Here is a 17,495-nt window from a genome sequence, read left to right as displayed (position 1 = left end):
TGAAAAATCATCATGGCTCTATCTGCAAAAATGCTTGCGAAAAGCTTCATCAGCTCAATCCATGATATTAAACATTGCATTTCGCTCATATGTGAGGGCAAACAAATCGCTCTGTTCAAATCAACGGAGAAATTGTGACAAGCAACCAAAAAATTGTTATCGGCTCAAGTCGGCAAAGGCTTCGAAGAGAAAATATCAGATACATGCGAGAACGTGAAACAATGCTCCAAGTATTCTCACTCTACGTGGTTTGTGAGGGATTCAGTTCTGCAATGTTTTGTAAAAAAAAAAATAAATTCAAATACTGCATCGGTTGTTGTCCAAAAAAAGTGCATGAAATCCATGTGGCAGAATTCATGTTTGGCAATATGCAACCAGTATTTCGAAAAATCACACACAATCTTGAGTGTGAGTGAAAACATCATATTTATTGTCGTTTCACCTCCTTTCAAGAAAAATACAAAATGGAAAGGTTCCGTGAAGCTGCTGATGCGCCAGACTCTGTTGGTGGATGCCCAGTAACTGTGAGTGTCTGTTTGTGGAACAACTGCTGGAACAATGAGAATGAGGAAAGGAAGTGATTTCGATGCAAAACTGTTCATTGTTCGTTCCAAAGAAGACATGTCATTTTCGGTAATGAAACAGCTGGCAAGCCTCTCCATTCTGCTCGCGATGTCACATCATTGTTCATTTGACACTTGTGATCACGAAAAAAAGGAAAAGCAAATGTTTTGGATTTATATTTCCAACTTATGTTGTGATCAAAGATGTTTTAAAAGATTATTCATTCTTTGACTTAAAAATGTCTGAAGACAAATACAAATAAATAAATAAATCATAAAAGTTTTCATTTATTATCTTTTATGAACAATTTTTTAAACGGAATTCATAAAATAACGCTGAAAAATGTTAACGACATTTCAAGTCATGTTAATCTTTTTTTCATAAAAAAAACACCAATATGAAATTACTAGTGAAAAAGAAAGCTCAAGCGGCGCAGAAGCAGCTGAAGGAAGCAATGTCTTCATTGCATTACAGAAAACACTGTTCAAGATTAGAAAGGATTGCTCACATTGTGAATGATAATGATGTTAGGCTGGTCGACGGGGTAAATTTTGATGGAATCGGTAAAAAATCTTTGAAACACGCTGTTAAAGCAATAAAAAACTGCAGGCCGATTGCAAAAGTGGGACACCCGCCAATTATCATCGGAGAAAAAGAAAAGCAATTCTTGGAAGAAGTTACAATTGAATCCCGATCTGGGACTAGCCTCTCATTAAGAAAAGCACGTGATCTGGTTTGCAATTGATATCTGAATTGTTTATTAATTTGTATTTAGATGGAAAATATAATTAACGATAGTGAAGAAGAAGGAGAAAATGAAGAAAAGAAGAAAAAGACAATCACTCTGAAGACGGTTCACGCATTCATAAAGTGCCATCCGGAGTTGAAGTTATCGCTTCCAAACCAAGTTGATATCAACAGACTTGCGGCATCTTGCCAGAAAGTCCGAAGGCCGTGGTTTACCAAATTACATTCATTACACGATGAAAACAAATATTAGGAGGAATTAATCCTCAATATCGATGAATCTTCGCTTCGAATTCCAACTTCTACACGTGGCGTTATTGTTCATCCCACAAATGAACAAGCTGGATTCAAAAAGACTGCTGAACGGATGCCGAATGCTTCTCTCGTCGCTGGAATCGCTGCTGATGGTTTCTCGCTTCCGTCTATCGTGCTGTTGCAGAACGCATCTCTTCCGAAAGAACTGACAACACTGTTAACACAGTCAATTGACATTTGGCCAAACACAAACGGCTGGATGGACAAAACAGCATCCAAAAAATACGCCTTTGCAATCCTGCTGCCAGCTATCATTGACAGAAGAAAACGCATCTTTAAGGAATCTCATCGTTGCCTTCTTCTCCTGGATTCACACTCATCACGGGCAGATCCAACTATATGTGTGATTCTTTTTGTAAAGTCGCAAATGTTTAATTTTCAAAAAAATAAAAAAATCATATTTTACTCAAATTTCTGTTTCTGCTCACGAATCTTCAAAAGAATGTTTGAAAAGGCATTATCCAGAAATTGATTCCATATTAGAGAAGTTTGGTGTATGCAAACAAAAATTTGAACAAAATATGAAATTTTCGATTTATTTGAGAATTAAACATTAGCGACTTTTCAAAAATAATCACCCATATGGAGACTGTTAAAAGAAGTGGAAATTGACGTCATCACTATCGTTCTACACACAACACACATATCTCAGCCGCTGGACAGAGGCGTATTTGCAGTGTTGAAGTCAGAGCTTTCAAACAATTACAGCTCTCCATCATCCACCTCCTCATCTTCAAAAATTACAGCTGTTGCAGATGTGTTGCCACAAGCCCTTCACACAGCATTCACACCATCTGTGATCAAAAAAGCCTTCATTAACAACGAAGTCCTCAGCAATGGATCTGGATCTGTGTTGATGAAGCTTCCTCAGTCTTCTCAATACTTCATTCCTTCTCATTCGCATTGTTTCGACTTCTTCGGAAAAGAAATAACAAAAGAAAAGCTTCTTGATGAATGGGATGAATATAATGAAAAACACAAGATGAAAATTGAAGAAATTGAAGAAAAAGAAAAGGAAATTGAAGAAGAAGAATTGCCCTTGGAGAAAAAAGTGAAAAGAAAATTCAGAAAAATTAAGAATGATGACGATGAAACAAGTGATGAATTTGACCCCTTTGAACGTGAAAATGGAAAAAGAAAAGTAATAAGAGAAATTGATTCGAGTTTTGTATTTTTTTGATGTGTTTTTACCTTTTTTTCAATTCTAAAAATTTTGGTGCCAATAAAGAAAAAAGTGCCAATATAAAGATGACACTATTCGAATGAACTGGGTTTTTTTTAAAATGAGGTCATTTAATTCAAAAAATACCAGGTTCAAAATTCAATATATTATTTATTTTTTATTTTTTATTTTTTCTCATTTATTTATTTTTCTTTTTTCTTTTTTCTTTTTTTCTTTTTTCTTTTTTCTTTTTTCTTTTTTCTTTTTTCTTTTTTCTTTTCTTTTCTTTTCTTTTCTTTTCTTTTCTTTTCTTTTCTTTTCTTTTCTTTTCTTTTCTTTCTTTTTCTTTTGTTTTTTTTTCTTTTCTTTTCTTTCTTTCTTTCTTTTGAAAACAACCAGATCTAATTCTCAAGGTTTCTTTTTTAAAATACTCACAACCCCATAATAATATAAAAATTCCTGCACTTTTTCTTTTCCGTTTTCCGAAGTTTTTTGAATTTGCTAAGGAATGTTTCAAGATGAAACTTGTACAAACAATTATTTATTTTTCATTTTTACATGGATGAAGATGGAATTTCCAGTTTGTTCCAGTTATTTTTGTTAGAAGAAAATTGATTTATTTTAAAATGCAAATGCAGCACAAATGTTTTTATTCATTTTCCTTCCTGCTCAATTATTTGTATTATTGCAGAAACTCCACTTTTCTACCAAGACCTTATGATATCAATGACTAAATGTCTTTTTTTTTCAAAAAATGATTCACTCAAGGCCATTCCACGTGATTCCAGAGAAAAATAATCATATTTCACATAAATGTTTGTCTTTATATTCGTTTCTTTGTGGCCAATTTCATTTTCCTCAAAAGGCTGCATTTGGTTCGAAAATGCAAAAGAATGATTGCATTGTCAGACTCGAATCTGAAGAGAAAACAGACCAAGAACAAAAACAACGGAAGTGCCAAATGAATTGAAGGTTTGAGGTTTTCTTTTATCAAAACAATTTATTATATGCGCATTTTAGGAACGTTTTATTCAATCATCAGAAAATGGATTATTTAGATTATTAATCACAGAAACTTACAAATCCTTCTCCGATTGCACAAAGATGTGAATAACATAACAACTCAATAGCGAAAATGGGAATATGGAAATTATTTTCTGGAAAAAGCAGTTATCAAGATTGAGCAATCTCCAAATCACCTCTTATTCGTCAAAAAAACAATTTTTAATACTCAATAAATGCAAGAAAAGGCTGAATTGAGGCATTTTTGAAGGAACAGGAAAATCTCTGAAAAAGATAGAATTTCGTTGGATAACTGTTCAGAATGACCTGAAACGAGATTGAACAAAAAATAAATCTGCAATTTAAATCATCAGGAAAATACAAATTCTGATGGAAAACATTGAATGCCTCAAAGAAGAAGAAAGATTTGAAAAAGGGAAGATATGCAATTGAAGAGAGCAAAATGAGGATCATGAAAAGGAACAAATGAAGAAAAATCAGAAAAGAGAAATAATAGAGGATATTGAATCAAAAATCAATTTCTTTCTGAAAAAAGGAAAAAAGAAATTCCGCTGAAAAGAATTGCAGGAAAATATAGTTTTGAAGACTTAGCAAAGAATTGAAACAATATTATTCAATGAAGCAAAAGCAATAATGTGCAGCATTGGAACATTCAGAATTATTTCTTGGTTTTTTTATTTATATTTCTTTTTATTTTTTAATATTTCCAAATTTTTTCTCCAGAAGACTATGAATTTAAGTGAATAAAACAAGGAAATTCTGGAAAAAATGAAACATTTTCATGAAGATGCCCGAAGATGCAAAAGGAACTGAGGGGACGAGAAATTTCATTCAAGCTAAGTATCGAAGGGGAAAGATGAGATTCAAAAATTAAAAAAAAATAAGAAGAAATTTATTGAAGATGACAGTTTCTTGGAATTAATATTAAAATTGAATGAATAAGAAAAATGGGACTAAAGGAAGAAAATTGGTTTCAGAAAATGGAAATGGTGTATGAAATTGTCTTTTTTAAAATTTCACAAGATAATGTTATGCAGCAAAAATAGAGTATTTTTCGAAGAAACCCATAATAAAAATTGGAGCAATGATTCTTTCAATTTATTTTGTGTGCTTGTTGTCAGCAATTTGTGGCAAAGACAGAAATGATAGATTGAGAAATGAATATGATGTTTTCCATGTTCGTGGAATGGAGAAGAGTGGTATTTTTGGGAAGGGAAGCGTTGTTCAAATGTTCTGCGAAATACACAACTCGTCAGTTGAAATGAAAGGGATGCTGCTTGAAAAGCCAGATGATTGCGTGATGTTCGAAATAAGAGTAGGATCATTGCTGCAGGTTGAGGGAAGTGTGTTTGTGAGAAACAATGAGCGGAATGGGAATTATGTGAGGAATGGAGGGACATGCTGGCTGATAAACACTACTTTGGGTGTTGGGAATGGCCAGGAATGTGGAATGATGGGGAGCGTGGTGAAGATGGACGGGGGTGATTTGCCGAAGTTGTTTGTGAGAAACAGTGAGTTTGAGGATGTTGTGCTTTGTGGGAGTGGAGGCAGCATTCTGAGAGAGGGTGCAGGAGGCTTTGAAGAGATCAAAAACTGTCGATTTGCGAATATCACAATGAAAATTATTGAAACAGAGGAGATGCCAATTGAGAAAGAGAGGATAATGAGGATGAGTTCAATAGAGAATTGTGACATTGAACGATCGATGAATGTGCTTGAGGGAGGAATCGTGGGTGGAACAGAAGGATCTGGCTCATTCAACTGCAACAATTGCACATTTTTTCAGAATGAAAGAGTGGATCGGAAGATGAAAAACACTGAGCGAAATGAAACAACCAAAAATCAGTCGTATGTGAACGCTGAATGGATTGGGTGCAATGCTTCATGTGGTGGAGCACTGTATGTGCATGACAATTCGAGCGCAACGCTGACTGTTGAGAACTCGTCTTTTGTGAAATGCAATGCGACATCTACAAGAGGAGGAGGGATATATGCTTTGAAAATTGGAGAATGCACAGTGAAACATTCCTCATTTGTTGAGTGTTACTGCGTTGCATCAACAAATGATGGAGGTGCAGGGGCAGAAATTGAAGAAATGGCAATTCAAGTATTTGTTGGGAATTGCCTATTCAGAGATGGATGGTCTGGAAATGATGGTGGAGGACTTGGAATTTGGAGTTCGAAAACAACAAAGACAAAAGATTGCGTTTTGGATTGTTTTTTCCAAAATTGTAGTGGGCATTGTTCAACAAATACAGATGGAGGAGGGTTAATTCATTGGTATCCAGTAGATAAAATTGTTGTTCATAACTGCCTTTTTGAAGGATGCTACTCTCCTTACCATGGAGGTGGCATGAGCATGATGGTGAGAAATTATGGAGGAGATATAGTGGGCTTTTGCTTTTTCCACAAAAATTCTGCTCCAAATGGAAATGATGTATATGTCGATGACAATTCGAATAATTCTCAGTTATTTAATTGTTATTCAACAAGAATTGAAGGTGTTAGGTATTATGCAGGTGGAGATAAAAGCGAATGGCTTCCAAATGGAGGAAGATGCAGATTTGTTGCTTCGAAGGAGAATCAGACAAATGCGAAAGACACGTTCAGCTGCGGGCTGAATGAAAATTATGCTTGCAACACAATAAGTCATTGCATGAGTCAGTTAATACCTGATTATGTGAAGGATGTGAAAGTTATGCATGGAACAATTGAAGAGCTTAACGAAGTGAATGTGGAATCAAATGATTATACGATTAGCGGAGTGGAATCTGAAGGATGTGGAGTCGTGATGAAAATGAATTCTGAAGGCCTTTCACTTTTTTCTGTTGTGACAGGGAATTTGGGCATGAGTGATTTGTCAGTTATTCACAACACGTCATTTGACAACAACAGACAATGCAGAATATTTGAGGTGAGAGGAGCAGGAAAGATTGAGGCAAGAAGATTGAATATTTCGATGGACGCAGCTCATTCAGAAGAGAGGAGCATTCAGAACTCACTTGGGAAAGTTGATGGTGGAGAGTTGGAAATGAAAGAAGTGAAATGGGGGCAAACATTCATTACCACAAATGTAATATCTCTTTCTCAAGGATCAATTGTTTCACTATCTCTTGACAACTGCATGTTCAGCAACATTGTGAGAACAACAGCAGGGCCATCGCTGATGAATGTTGGTGAAGGTTCACATTCGATATCATTTGAAGGATGCACAATTGATGGGTGTGGAAGTGAAGACTCCGACTTTGGAGGGGGAATGATGATTGAAATTGGAAGCGGGGATTCATTGAGTGTGAATGGAGGTGTTGTGAGAAACTGTTATGCCTCGACTACTCAAGGGAGAGGAGGAGGGATTGGGCTGAAAGTGAAAGACATAAATGCAGAGTTTCTGATTTCATCAGCATTTGAAGGGAACAGGGCCAAATTAGGGAGCGGTATTTTTGTAGACTCGATCGATCTGGAGTTAACTGCAACAAGTGGGAAAATCACATCAGTGACTGCTTCGTTCGATACAAAGAACAAGGTGCAAGGATATGATAATGGTGACGAGTCGTTTCCAATTCCACTGTGTATCTATTTATGGAACAACTTTTCTGGGCCAGCGTTTGTGGGAGGAGGATTACTGAGCCATGATTTCTCGAAGTGTGGATTTGAAGAGTTTCCGTGTTCAACCATTTCGAAGGCAGTGTCGCTCCACTTTGAAGGGAAGAAAAAGGATGTTGCTCTTCTTGAGCCATTTGTCTTTGAGGAGGAATTGGAGTTGGCTTCATATGAATGGAGCATCGCATCCAAAGAGGATAAGATGAAATGCAATGTTTCTGATCAGAAAGAGGGAGCTCAAAGTGGATTGATAAAAAACACAGTTTCTATGTCTGTGACTGGCATTGCATTTTCTTTGAAGAAATCGCTGACCTTTCATGAAAGTGTGTTTGAGTGCCATTCAGGGAAACTCACACTGAATGGATGCGGGATGGAAGGAGGCACTGAGAGTATTTCGACAGTGTTTGTGAAGGCTGTTGGAGGGGTTGTGGAGGTGAGTGAGTTTGGATCAGAGAATATGAAAAAAGGAGATTCATCGATATTTGTTGTTGAGGGGAATGCTGAAAGTGTGCCTTCGATGAATATGACGAATAGCGATTTTGGAGAAATCACATTTGGTGATGGATGTATTGTTGAGTGTCACAACGGAAATATTGAAGAGATATCAGGATGTTCGTTTTCTTCGATTACTCGTTCGAAGGGAAGTGGAGGATGCATAAGTGTTTCAAATAATGAAGTAGGAAACGATTACAAAACTGAAATATTTGACTGCACATTTGAAGATTGCACCGTTTTTGGAGAAGAAGAAGAGATCGGAGGAGGTGCATTCTTTTATGAAGCATCTGCAAATGCGAAACTTATGGTGAGTGGGTGCACATTTTATTGTTGCACAGCACCACACGAAGAGGGAGGGGTTGGATATGGAGGAGGAATAATGCTGAAGATACTGAAAGAAGAAGAGGCAGGGTTTGTGATATCCATACCTGTTTTTTCTTCTGACAAGCCAAACAATGCGAAATATGGGAAGGATCTGTTCATTTCATCTCCATCGCTCGTCAAGAGCATCAAGAACGAAACGCTTCCATTTGTGAAAGATAGACTGGAGAAGCTGACGGAAGACTCGATGAGGGGGTATGATGGAAGGAACAGGGAATGTGCAATCCCACTGATCTATTTCTGGAAAGAGATTGGATCGAACGTGTTTATTACAGAGGAAGGAAACAATGTTGTTGTGTGTGGATTGAGCGAGTATCCATGCCGATCTGTTGATTATGGGCTGAAGAGAACAGTCAGTTCTGGAGTCGAGCGCATGATAATTCATGGGGTTTGCGATGCAAGGAGTGAAATGAGTGTGAGTGGGATGAGGCTGGAAGGAACAAATGGCGAAACAGACAAAATTCAATTTGTGAAAGCGATTGAGGGTGATGGAGATGCTATTGTTGGATGCAAAGGGATTGTTCAATTCAAAGAAATGGGAATGGTGATTCCGACTGCTTTTGACAATGAGGCAAGCATCCTCATCCAGACAGGTTCAGATGCAATCAAAACGAGCATTGTGAGCTGTTCAATCAATACACACGGCAGTGCCGAAGGCGAGGTGTCATTTGTTCTGATAAGTGCCTCAAAAGGAATTGTTGAGATTGAAAAGACAAACATCGCAGGATTGTCATCGATGTGTGAGATCATGAGTGTATCAACAGATTGTGCGATAGCAATGGACAATGTGACATTTGAAGATATTGCATTGAGCGGGAAAAGTGCAATTGCGATGAGAGAAAATGAGATTTCTGGAGTTGGGAATGATAATGCAGAAGAAGTGTGGAATATTGTGTTTGAGCAATGCACGTTCATGAATGTGAAGCAAAGTGCGTCAAACAACCCTTCATTGCTTTGTTGTGATGTTCCGAATGAAGTGAGACTGAAAATGGAGAACTCGACAATTGATGGCTGTGGATCAACAAATTCGAATGAAGGAGGAGGAGTGTTTTTCCTTTTCAATGAAAGGGGGAGATTGGAAATGAATCACACGAATGTGGTAAAATGTTTCTGCTCGAACATTGGGAGAGGTGGAGGATTGTTTTTGAAATCACAGAGTGTTGCACAGAAGACTTTGCCATTTGTGCTGTCGAACATCACATTCCGAGAGAATGTTGCTTCGAAGGGGAGGGATGTGTTTGTGAAGTGCACTGACCTTGACTCGCAGATAAGTGAATCACAGTTTCTGATAAACTTCGGGGAGCCGTTTGTGAAGGAGCTGGCAATATGGGGATGCACAGCAGACAATTATGGGGATGAGGAGGATCTTCTGCGAAGAGTGTTTGTGTTCAGAAGTGAGTTCATATTTGTTTCATCGATTGTGGGGAACAGCAGCAACAGCAAGAATTGCGGGGAGATGAAAGGTGCATGCTCATCGTTGAATGTTGGAGTGAGCCATATAATTCCTTCAGATTATTCGCAGCTGAACGTTTGGAATGAAACCAGATTAAGTGGTTCATGCTCTGCTCAAAGGGTGACCATCAAGTCGATGGAAGCAAGCAGGAATGCCGAAATCAAAGTGAGCGAGATCAGTTTGGCAGATGAGGGAGTTGTGAGAACTTCAGAGTCTGTTCGATTTGAGAAAGTGATATTTGCTTTTGATGGGGCGCAAAATACTATCTGCTCGTGTTTGCTGCACCAAATGAGCGGATCTCTAATTCTCGAATCTGTTTCGTTTCATTCAGAGAGCAGAACAACAGCAAATTCACAGCTCCTTTTTGATGCTTCTCTGATTGTTGTTGAAAATGGGGTATTTGAAGCAGATGCGTGCAGTGTTAACAGTTTGGGGTTCACAAAACCTGTTTTCAATATATTGGATTCGGAAAGATCGTCATTTGACGATCTGGGGGTGGATGATGTTCGATGCAAGAGTTCGGTGATTGAATGTGGAAAGAGCGAGAAAGTGAGTGTTTCAAGGCTGACAGCCACAAACATCACTCTGCAAAATGAAAGTCTTATCTCATTTGAAAACGGCCGTTCTTCTCTGTTTGTTTCATTGGTGTTGTCATCGTTTTCAAATATCAGCCGATCGGCAAGTGGGTCTTGTATTGTCTGCACAACTCACCCGATGGGCTGTTTTGAGATGTGCAACTGCTCGCTCAGCAAGTGCTCATCAGAGTCACAAAGGGGGAGCCAGGTGGCGATAACATCAGCAGAGAAGATATTGATGGAGTCGTGTGTGTTTGAAGGAAGTTTAGAGGAAAGAACAGAGAATTATTTGAATGCCGAAGAAGAAATATGTCGATGGAATGGATCTGTTGTTGACGTTGCGAAGAGTTCTGCGATGCTGAAAGATACAACAATCTTGAATTCACCAGAGGGTGGAATAACAACAAGTGGAGGAAATGTGAAAATTGAAGCAGGGAGTTTCTCAAACAATAATCCATCGATTGAAGGATATCCTTCGCTGAGAAGAAACATCATCTGTTCTGATTCAGGAACATTGAATGTGATGAGTTTGAAAGGAGGAGATGGATTGGAGAGAAATACATCACTTTGGATGTTGAATGATTGGTGCAATTTTGAAGGGATTGTTCCAGAGAGGGACTCTTCATTCTTCATTCCTGTTCTGGAGAGTGCGGAAGCAAAAGAAGAGACAGATAGAATGAAGCTGACATTCAAAGGAATGCTTTTTATTCCATGTAATCTGTCATTCTCAGTTGTGAAGAGGAAGGGAGAAGAGAAAGAGATTGAACATTATGATTTTTATTCAAATGGATTCTTATCAGAGACGGAAGTTGAAGGGAGGCTGGCAAAAGATGTCATCAGCAGTTGTGGAAATGAAATCGAAGTGAGTGTTCATATTTTGTTTGGGAATGCAGAATCTCCTTCATCAACTCAGCAATTCATTTTGAAGAATGCAAGTGAAGCAAAGACAAATGGGAATGAAAGGATTGTAGAAGGAGGAAACAAGACTGCACCTTATTGGATTATCATTGTTATTGTGTTGGCAATGTTATTTTTGATTGTTCTCATCACTTTGATTTTGTTTGTTATTCGTTGGAAGAAGGTGAAGAATGAAGCAGAAGATCTGAGAGAGATTGTGAATGACAACATCAGAAAGGATCCGAAGGCATTTGAGATGGTGACGATGGAGATGTCTCCAGAGGAGCAGTGGAGGAGAGCAGAGAGGGAGGCAGAGAAGAAGAATGAAGAGAGGATTAAAAAAAGGGTGTTTGAGAAAAGCTTGGGACACTCGGAGTCATCAGAGCATTTATTGAGTGAAAGTGGCTCCACTGAATACATCCTGGGGAGAGATTCAGACAAGATTCCTGAATGGATGCTGGAGAAGGTCGATGAGAAGGAAGAAGATGATGAAGAGACAAGAAAGAGAACACCTTCTCCATCCATTTCATCCACCTCAACAACTGACTCAGATTCAACATTTGTTCGAGGAGAGGATCTTTGCCCAACCACTTCGTCAATGTCGAATCTGGTGGATGCAATGGCCTGCTCATCTCCTCATGAGAAGCTGATTGTGGATCTGAGGGATTCTTTATTCATGCTGTTGCATGGAAGGAATAAGACGAAGGAGATGGCAATAGGAACTCTGAAGGAAAGAGAGCAAACAGCTGCTCAGATCCTGTTTTGGGTGGCTAATCTTTCGCTCCATTCATTTGATGAAATGGAAAATGAACTTTCCTCTTTGACCAACTTGAGTCCTCATATCATTCTGTTCTCTGAACACATGGTGATTTGTATTGTGATGCACTCTGACTTATTGTCAGATGACGATTCAGATTCATCATCCATCTCTTCATCAACTGTTGTGACATCTGCAAGTGACGATGGTGATGATGATAGTGACTCTCTGCCCTCATCTGCGTTTGAGGATGAGGATGACAATTTCAAAAAGGAGTGCTTGAGGTGGAAGGCTCCAGAACTGCTAATCAACAAAAAGATGGGAGCAACAGAAAAGTCGGTGGTGTTCTCGATTGGGATGATGCTGTGGGAGTGTCTGACGCTGGAGATCCCGTTTGGGGAGTATGAGGCAGAGGCGGCAGGGCAGAAGATTTTGAATGGGGAGAGGCCGATGAGCAAAACAGTGCTGGGAAATAAGGCAGAGAATGTGATTGAATTGTTGGTGAGCCAGGAGGATTCGGAGCGTCCGTGTCTTGTTTGGGTGAAGCGAGTGTGCATCCAAAAGTTCCCGCAGGGGGAAGCTGTGCTCACATTGTCTGATGCCATCGATTTTGTTACAGATGAGGAGATAGAGGTGAGAGAAGGGAAAGAAAAAGATGAAGAGGATAAAGAAGAGAAAGAAGAGGAGATTTCTGGAGAAGGAAAAGAAGAGAAAGGGAAAAGCGAGAGCAAAAGAACTGATGGAGTGAAGTGTTGAGCGTTGTGACCGAAGAATAATGAGAGATTGAGAGGAAGTGGAATATCAGCAGTAATATTTGAATGAAAAAAAATTGCATATTTTTGGAAAGGGAAGGATGCTGGGTATAAGATGAATATTTGTGTGGATGATTGATAAATGGATGAAATCAATGGTTTTTGTATGTATTGTTTGTTTTGCATGTTTTGTATGTATTATATGTATTGTATCCTTTGTATGCTTTGTATGTTTTGTGTATTTTGATGTTTTGTTGTCTTGCACACTTCCCATGTCATTTTAATCAATACATTACAAGTGCAATGCTATCCCTTTATTTCCCATTGATTCCATTTCGGCCATTGGCTATTTTCATTCAATCATAATTATGGCAATGCATCTGCTGATTAAACAAACGATTTTGAAAACAATGAAAACCAATGAGTCACACTTTTAAGATAAAAAATCTTTTTTTTTTTTTTTTTTTTTTTTTTTTTTTTTTTTTTTTTTTTTTTTTTTTTTTTTTTTTTTTATTTTTTGAACTCAAAAATTGCATAATGAAAAAATTAAATATATGGGGCGCAATTCTTGAATTTATGAAAAAATCAAAGATTTGTCCCAAACCTTTTCTTCCATCTTTTCATTATAAATCTAACATTCTCATGCAAAAAATAGAAATAAAGTTAAAAAATTCGAAAAATAAAAGAAAATATTGTTTGGAACAAAATCCATAAAGCAAAAAATTTCGAAAAAAAAATTTTGAAAAAAAAAAAAAATTATAATTATTATTTAAAAAATTCACATGTAGAATAGTGTAGAATGGCTTTATGAAACAGCAAAAAGCTGTCTTCAAGTCCTTCATAAATTTGAAGTGAAAAAACAAAACAAGCCTTGTTTAAAACACACCAATTAATTCATAACTTTTTTTCATAGATTATTTTCCCGATAAAGAAGTCAATAAAAAATTACCATTTAATAAATCAAAACAAGCAACAAATGAGATAATGGGGAAAAGCGTTTACAGTAAAAGAAATTCCCTTCAATCAATCACACGAACACCAGCTCACTTATTGAGAATTTTCTTCAATGCCCTCTGATATTTGATCTTGATCTTGATCATATTTAAACTCTTTATCTTCTTTTTCATCATAAATTGAACTGTTGTGCTGTTCCATAACATTTCCATTCGCTGCACTGCAATCCTTTCCCACATCCGATTCTTCATTTGAAAAGCCAAACGTGCCTACCTCACTTCCCTCTTCACTTTCCGCTTTTCTCGACTGAATGGCTTCTTTCTCCAAAAACGACGGCTCTTCTTCCTGTTCACATTCTCTCACAGCAACACTGCCAGCACCAACTTCTCCTAACATCCCTTCATTCGATGAGGCTGAAGGCTCAGATGGTGAAATAAGAGATTCAGAAGAAGAAGAAGATAAAGAGGAAGAAGAAGGTGAAGAAGAAGACGCATCAGCAGATGTGTCACAAGGAGTATCTTGACTGAAGGATAGGGACGATGATGATGGAGAAGATGCAAAAGACGATGTTGCAGATTCATTTGAAGTGTATCGCTTTAATGGTGTTGGCGGAGTGGCAGATGGAGGCGAAGAAATGCCACTGTTTGAAAAAGATGCCATTTCAGAAGAAGATCTCAAAGAAGATTGCTGTAAAATAGAAGAGGAAGAAGAATAAGAAGAAGCAGAGGCAGAAGCAGAGGCAGAGGCAGAAGTAGAAGATGGAGAATATGAACTGCGTGATCTGCTGTACTGATGTCTGTGAATAGACGAATTAAAATGTGCTTCATCGTTCTGCAGCTGACTCAGCACATGCATCGTTTTGGACATCGGAGAATTGTGGCTTGTGTCAAAAATTGAGCTTGAAGAAGGGAAAATCGAAGAGGAAAAGGCAGAATTATTCGAAGAAGATCCCGAAAAAATAGAAGAAGAAGAAGAAGAAGAAGAATATGATGATGATGAATTTAAAGAAGAAGCAAAAGATGACGAAAGGTCATTTCCCCTCGTCTGCGAAGAATTTCCCTGTTTTGAAATGATTGATTCAGACAGCGATCTGTGGTGTCCTTTTGCCAGCTCATTCTTTTGCGTCAGGCGGTCGATGACAAATCTTGTGCGGAGCATTGCCTTTGGCTGAGCAGCAGACGGATTGCCCAGCTCTTCTGTATCATCAAAGATAGAACGCACAACAGGCTCCTGCGGCTCTGTCTTTTGCACAGCCAAACTTCTGCTTTTGATTGATCCGAATGTTGGCAGTGCTGAAGTGCTGCCTGATTGACTCACAAAAGCCTGAGAAGTGGAAGATGAAGAGGACTTCAATGGAGAAGAAGAAGAAGATGATGATAAGGAAGGCTTGGCGTTGCCTTGTGATGGCTGTGAAATAACCTCAGCCAATGCTCTAAATGCTTCCTTCATCGTGCGCTGCTTGCCCATCGCTGAAAGATAAGTGTCTTCGCTTTCCTGTGAAGAATCAGGCACTGGTGAATGCTTATCAGCCTTCAACGAACCAAAAGACGCACTTGAAGTAGCAGACGACGAAAACAGACTTTTGGATGATGTTCCCAACGGAGAATAAGAAGCCTTTGATGTTTTCTGCCCGTTTTCATCTGACTTTTGCTCATCCAGCTTGGCCAGTGAAGAATTTCTGTTTGATTTCATCGAAGGGAACTTTGTTGACTCAGTCTGTTTGACTTCGATCATTGAGACTACAGACGGAGGAAATGCCTCAGATGCAGAGGAGAAAGGAGGTTTGGCGGTTGAACGATATGGCGAAGACAAAGACGAGGACAAAGAAGAGCGAAACATTCCATTCGGAGATGATGACAGAGAAGAAGATGATGACGATGAAGAAGCATATTGCGAAGATCTCATGTTTCCCGGTGAATCTGAATCAGACAAGTTTGCAGAAGCAAATCCTGTTTGAGGAGGCGGAGAATGAGGAGAGCTCAAACTTTCTATTGCGCGGAGGGTGAGAGCCATGCTGGACGAAGGAGTTGGATACAATGAAGGAAAAGCACGCTGGGAAGAGGCATACGGTGGAGATGATGAATTGGGGGAAGATAATGAGTTAGAACGAGAATGCGAAGAAGAAGAAGACAAAGGTGAAGAATTAGCAAATGGATATTTGTTGGGAGAGGAATGAAGTGATGGAAAGAACGAGGAGTTGAGAGAGCCAGACATAAATTCAGGTGTTGTGGAGTCTGCTGATGTTGTGTTGAAAGGAGAAGACAGTTTATCTGATGAAGACTTCTGCACAGACCAGATGGAAGGATACAGCGAAGAAGAAGAAGAAGAGGAGGAGGAGGAGGAATACGTCTTTTGTCTGTTTTCCTTCTCCCCTTTGCTTCCATCTGCTTCGTCTGACAAACGCCTCCGATCGTTTAACGAGCCGAAAGACGGGTTTTGTGGATCGTTCAGATGCGAAGTGAACAAAGTTGGCACTTTTGGATGGGCCAGCTTGAGCGAGCGGTGAATCATCGAAGAAGAAAGAGATGTCGATTCCTGTGTCTGATCATTCGAAGACTCTGCTTTTCTCTGCTTTTGCTGCGTGTTCATTTCGTTCTCTTCTGAAGACGTGTCTGCCTCTTCGCTTTCTTCTGAATAATCTTCTTCGTCTTCATCTTCATCTTCGCTGTAGTGCTCTTGACGACTGACTGGCTGGCTGCCCTGCTCAATGCGCAGCTTCGGAATTGAAATGCTGTGTGGTTTGACTGCATCATAATCACTCAATCGCTCAGGCGCATCATCTGCTTTAGCATCGAGCTTATTCTCCTCCTGATAGCACAATCCACTCGGAATTTCGTCCATTCCTTCATTCAGCCCTCTTTCATTGATGCCATACGATTCGTGTCTTTCGCTTCTCTGATCTCTCATTGAAGAATTGTGTGGCACCTGACTGCCACTTTTTCTTTTCTCATTTTCTTCAACAAAATCTCTATTCTCAGTTATTTGATCAGTCGTCTCACCATTTTCGTTCTTAGAGTTCAAATCTTCTTTGAATGGCATCACAATCATGTTCTCCACCAGTTCACTCATCCAATGTTCTCTTGTGGGCGCGTATCCGTAAAACCTTCTGCCATTCAACAAGAAATCGCTCTGTTCAACAAAATCTTTTTTCGTTTGTTGCTTCATGATTCGTGCGGTGAATGCCGTTTTATCTTTAACATTCAAAATTTCACCATTGCTGAAATTTTGAATGTGAAAGCTTTCATTATAAATTTGAAGTCTCCACCTTTCAAAAATACGCCGAAGAAGTTCATGTGGGCAAAGGCTTTCAAAATTACATCGAGAAATTTCAACTAGATCATTCATCAATCGCAAAAACAAATCGAATAATTTGTTAAATTTGCAATCAACTGATTCGTGTTGAATCATCCTATTTTCTAAAAATTTAATATTTTGAGCAATTTCAAAAATAAAATTGGTAATAATTTGAAATTTCTAAGATTTCATCAACAATATTTGAATCAGTCATAATTATTGAAAATTCATACGTTTTCAGATGATTCAATAATTCGATTATTTTCTTCTTCATTGTCGCTGCGAAATCGAAACCTCAAAGAATATGCTTCATGTGATGCAAATGGAACATTAAATGTGCTTCGAATTTTATTATTGATATGAGGGTTAATAACTTCCATATCGAAGTTTGACGATAACATTTTTTTAACATCATTGATAACTGACAGAAGTTCTTCAATTATATTATAAATATACTCAATGCATTCTCCATCTTGAGGCAAATTTGAGATTAGAATTTTTATATGTTGAAGTTTCTTCAAAATGT

The 17,495-nt window shown here is 38.3% G+C and overlaps 3 protein-coding genes across 3 annotated transcripts; 2 read left to right on the top strand and 1 right to left on the bottom strand.

The window, feature by feature from the left end:
• Nucleotides 1–464: 464 nt before the first annotated feature.
• On the top strand, nt 465–2,806 carry MONOS_7203 (uncharacterized protein; the record flags this gene model as incomplete). Its single annotated transcript, XM_067877515.1, has 5 exons — nt 465–534; nt 975–1,297; nt 1,340–1,507; nt 1,565–1,967; nt 2,229–2,806. The coding sequence occupies 5 exons, from the start codon at nt 465–467 to the stop codon at nt 2,804–2,806; spliced, it is 1,542 nt and encodes a 513-aa protein (XP_067728643.1).
• Nucleotides 2,807–4,895: 2,089 nt separating this feature from the next.
• On the top strand, nt 4,896–13,030 carry MONOS_2954fu16024 (uncharacterized protein; the record flags this gene model as incomplete). Its single annotated transcript, XM_067872914.1, has 1 exon — nt 4,896–13,030. One exon carries the CDS (start codon nt 4,896–4,898, stop codon nt 12,723–12,725), a length of 7,830 nt encoding a protein of 2,609 aa, XP_067728642.1. The 3' UTR covers nt 12,726–13,030.
• A 283-nt stretch (nt 13,031–13,313) lies between these two features.
• Nucleotides 13,314–16,840, bottom strand: MONOS_2955 (uncharacterized protein; the record flags this gene model as incomplete). Its single annotated transcript, XM_067872915.1, has 1 exon — nt 13,314–16,840. One exon carries the CDS (start codon nt 16,838–16,840, stop codon nt 13,769–13,771), a length of 3,072 nt encoding a protein of 1,023 aa, XP_067728641.1. The 3' UTR covers nt 13,314–13,768.
• Between the last annotated feature and the right edge of the window lie 655 nt (nt 16,841–17,495).

This window comes from Monocercomonoides exilis, assembly GCF_001643675.1.
Source record: "Monocercomonoides exilis strain PA203 chromosome Unknown scaffold19-1596985, whole genome shotgun sequence".
Taxonomy (NCBI): domain Eukaryota; phylum Preaxostyla; order Oxymonadida; family Polymastigidae; genus Monocercomonoides; species Monocercomonoides exilis.
The sequence above is the reverse complement of the archived record's forward strand: the minus strand, read 5'-3'. Positions and strand labels throughout refer to the sequence as shown.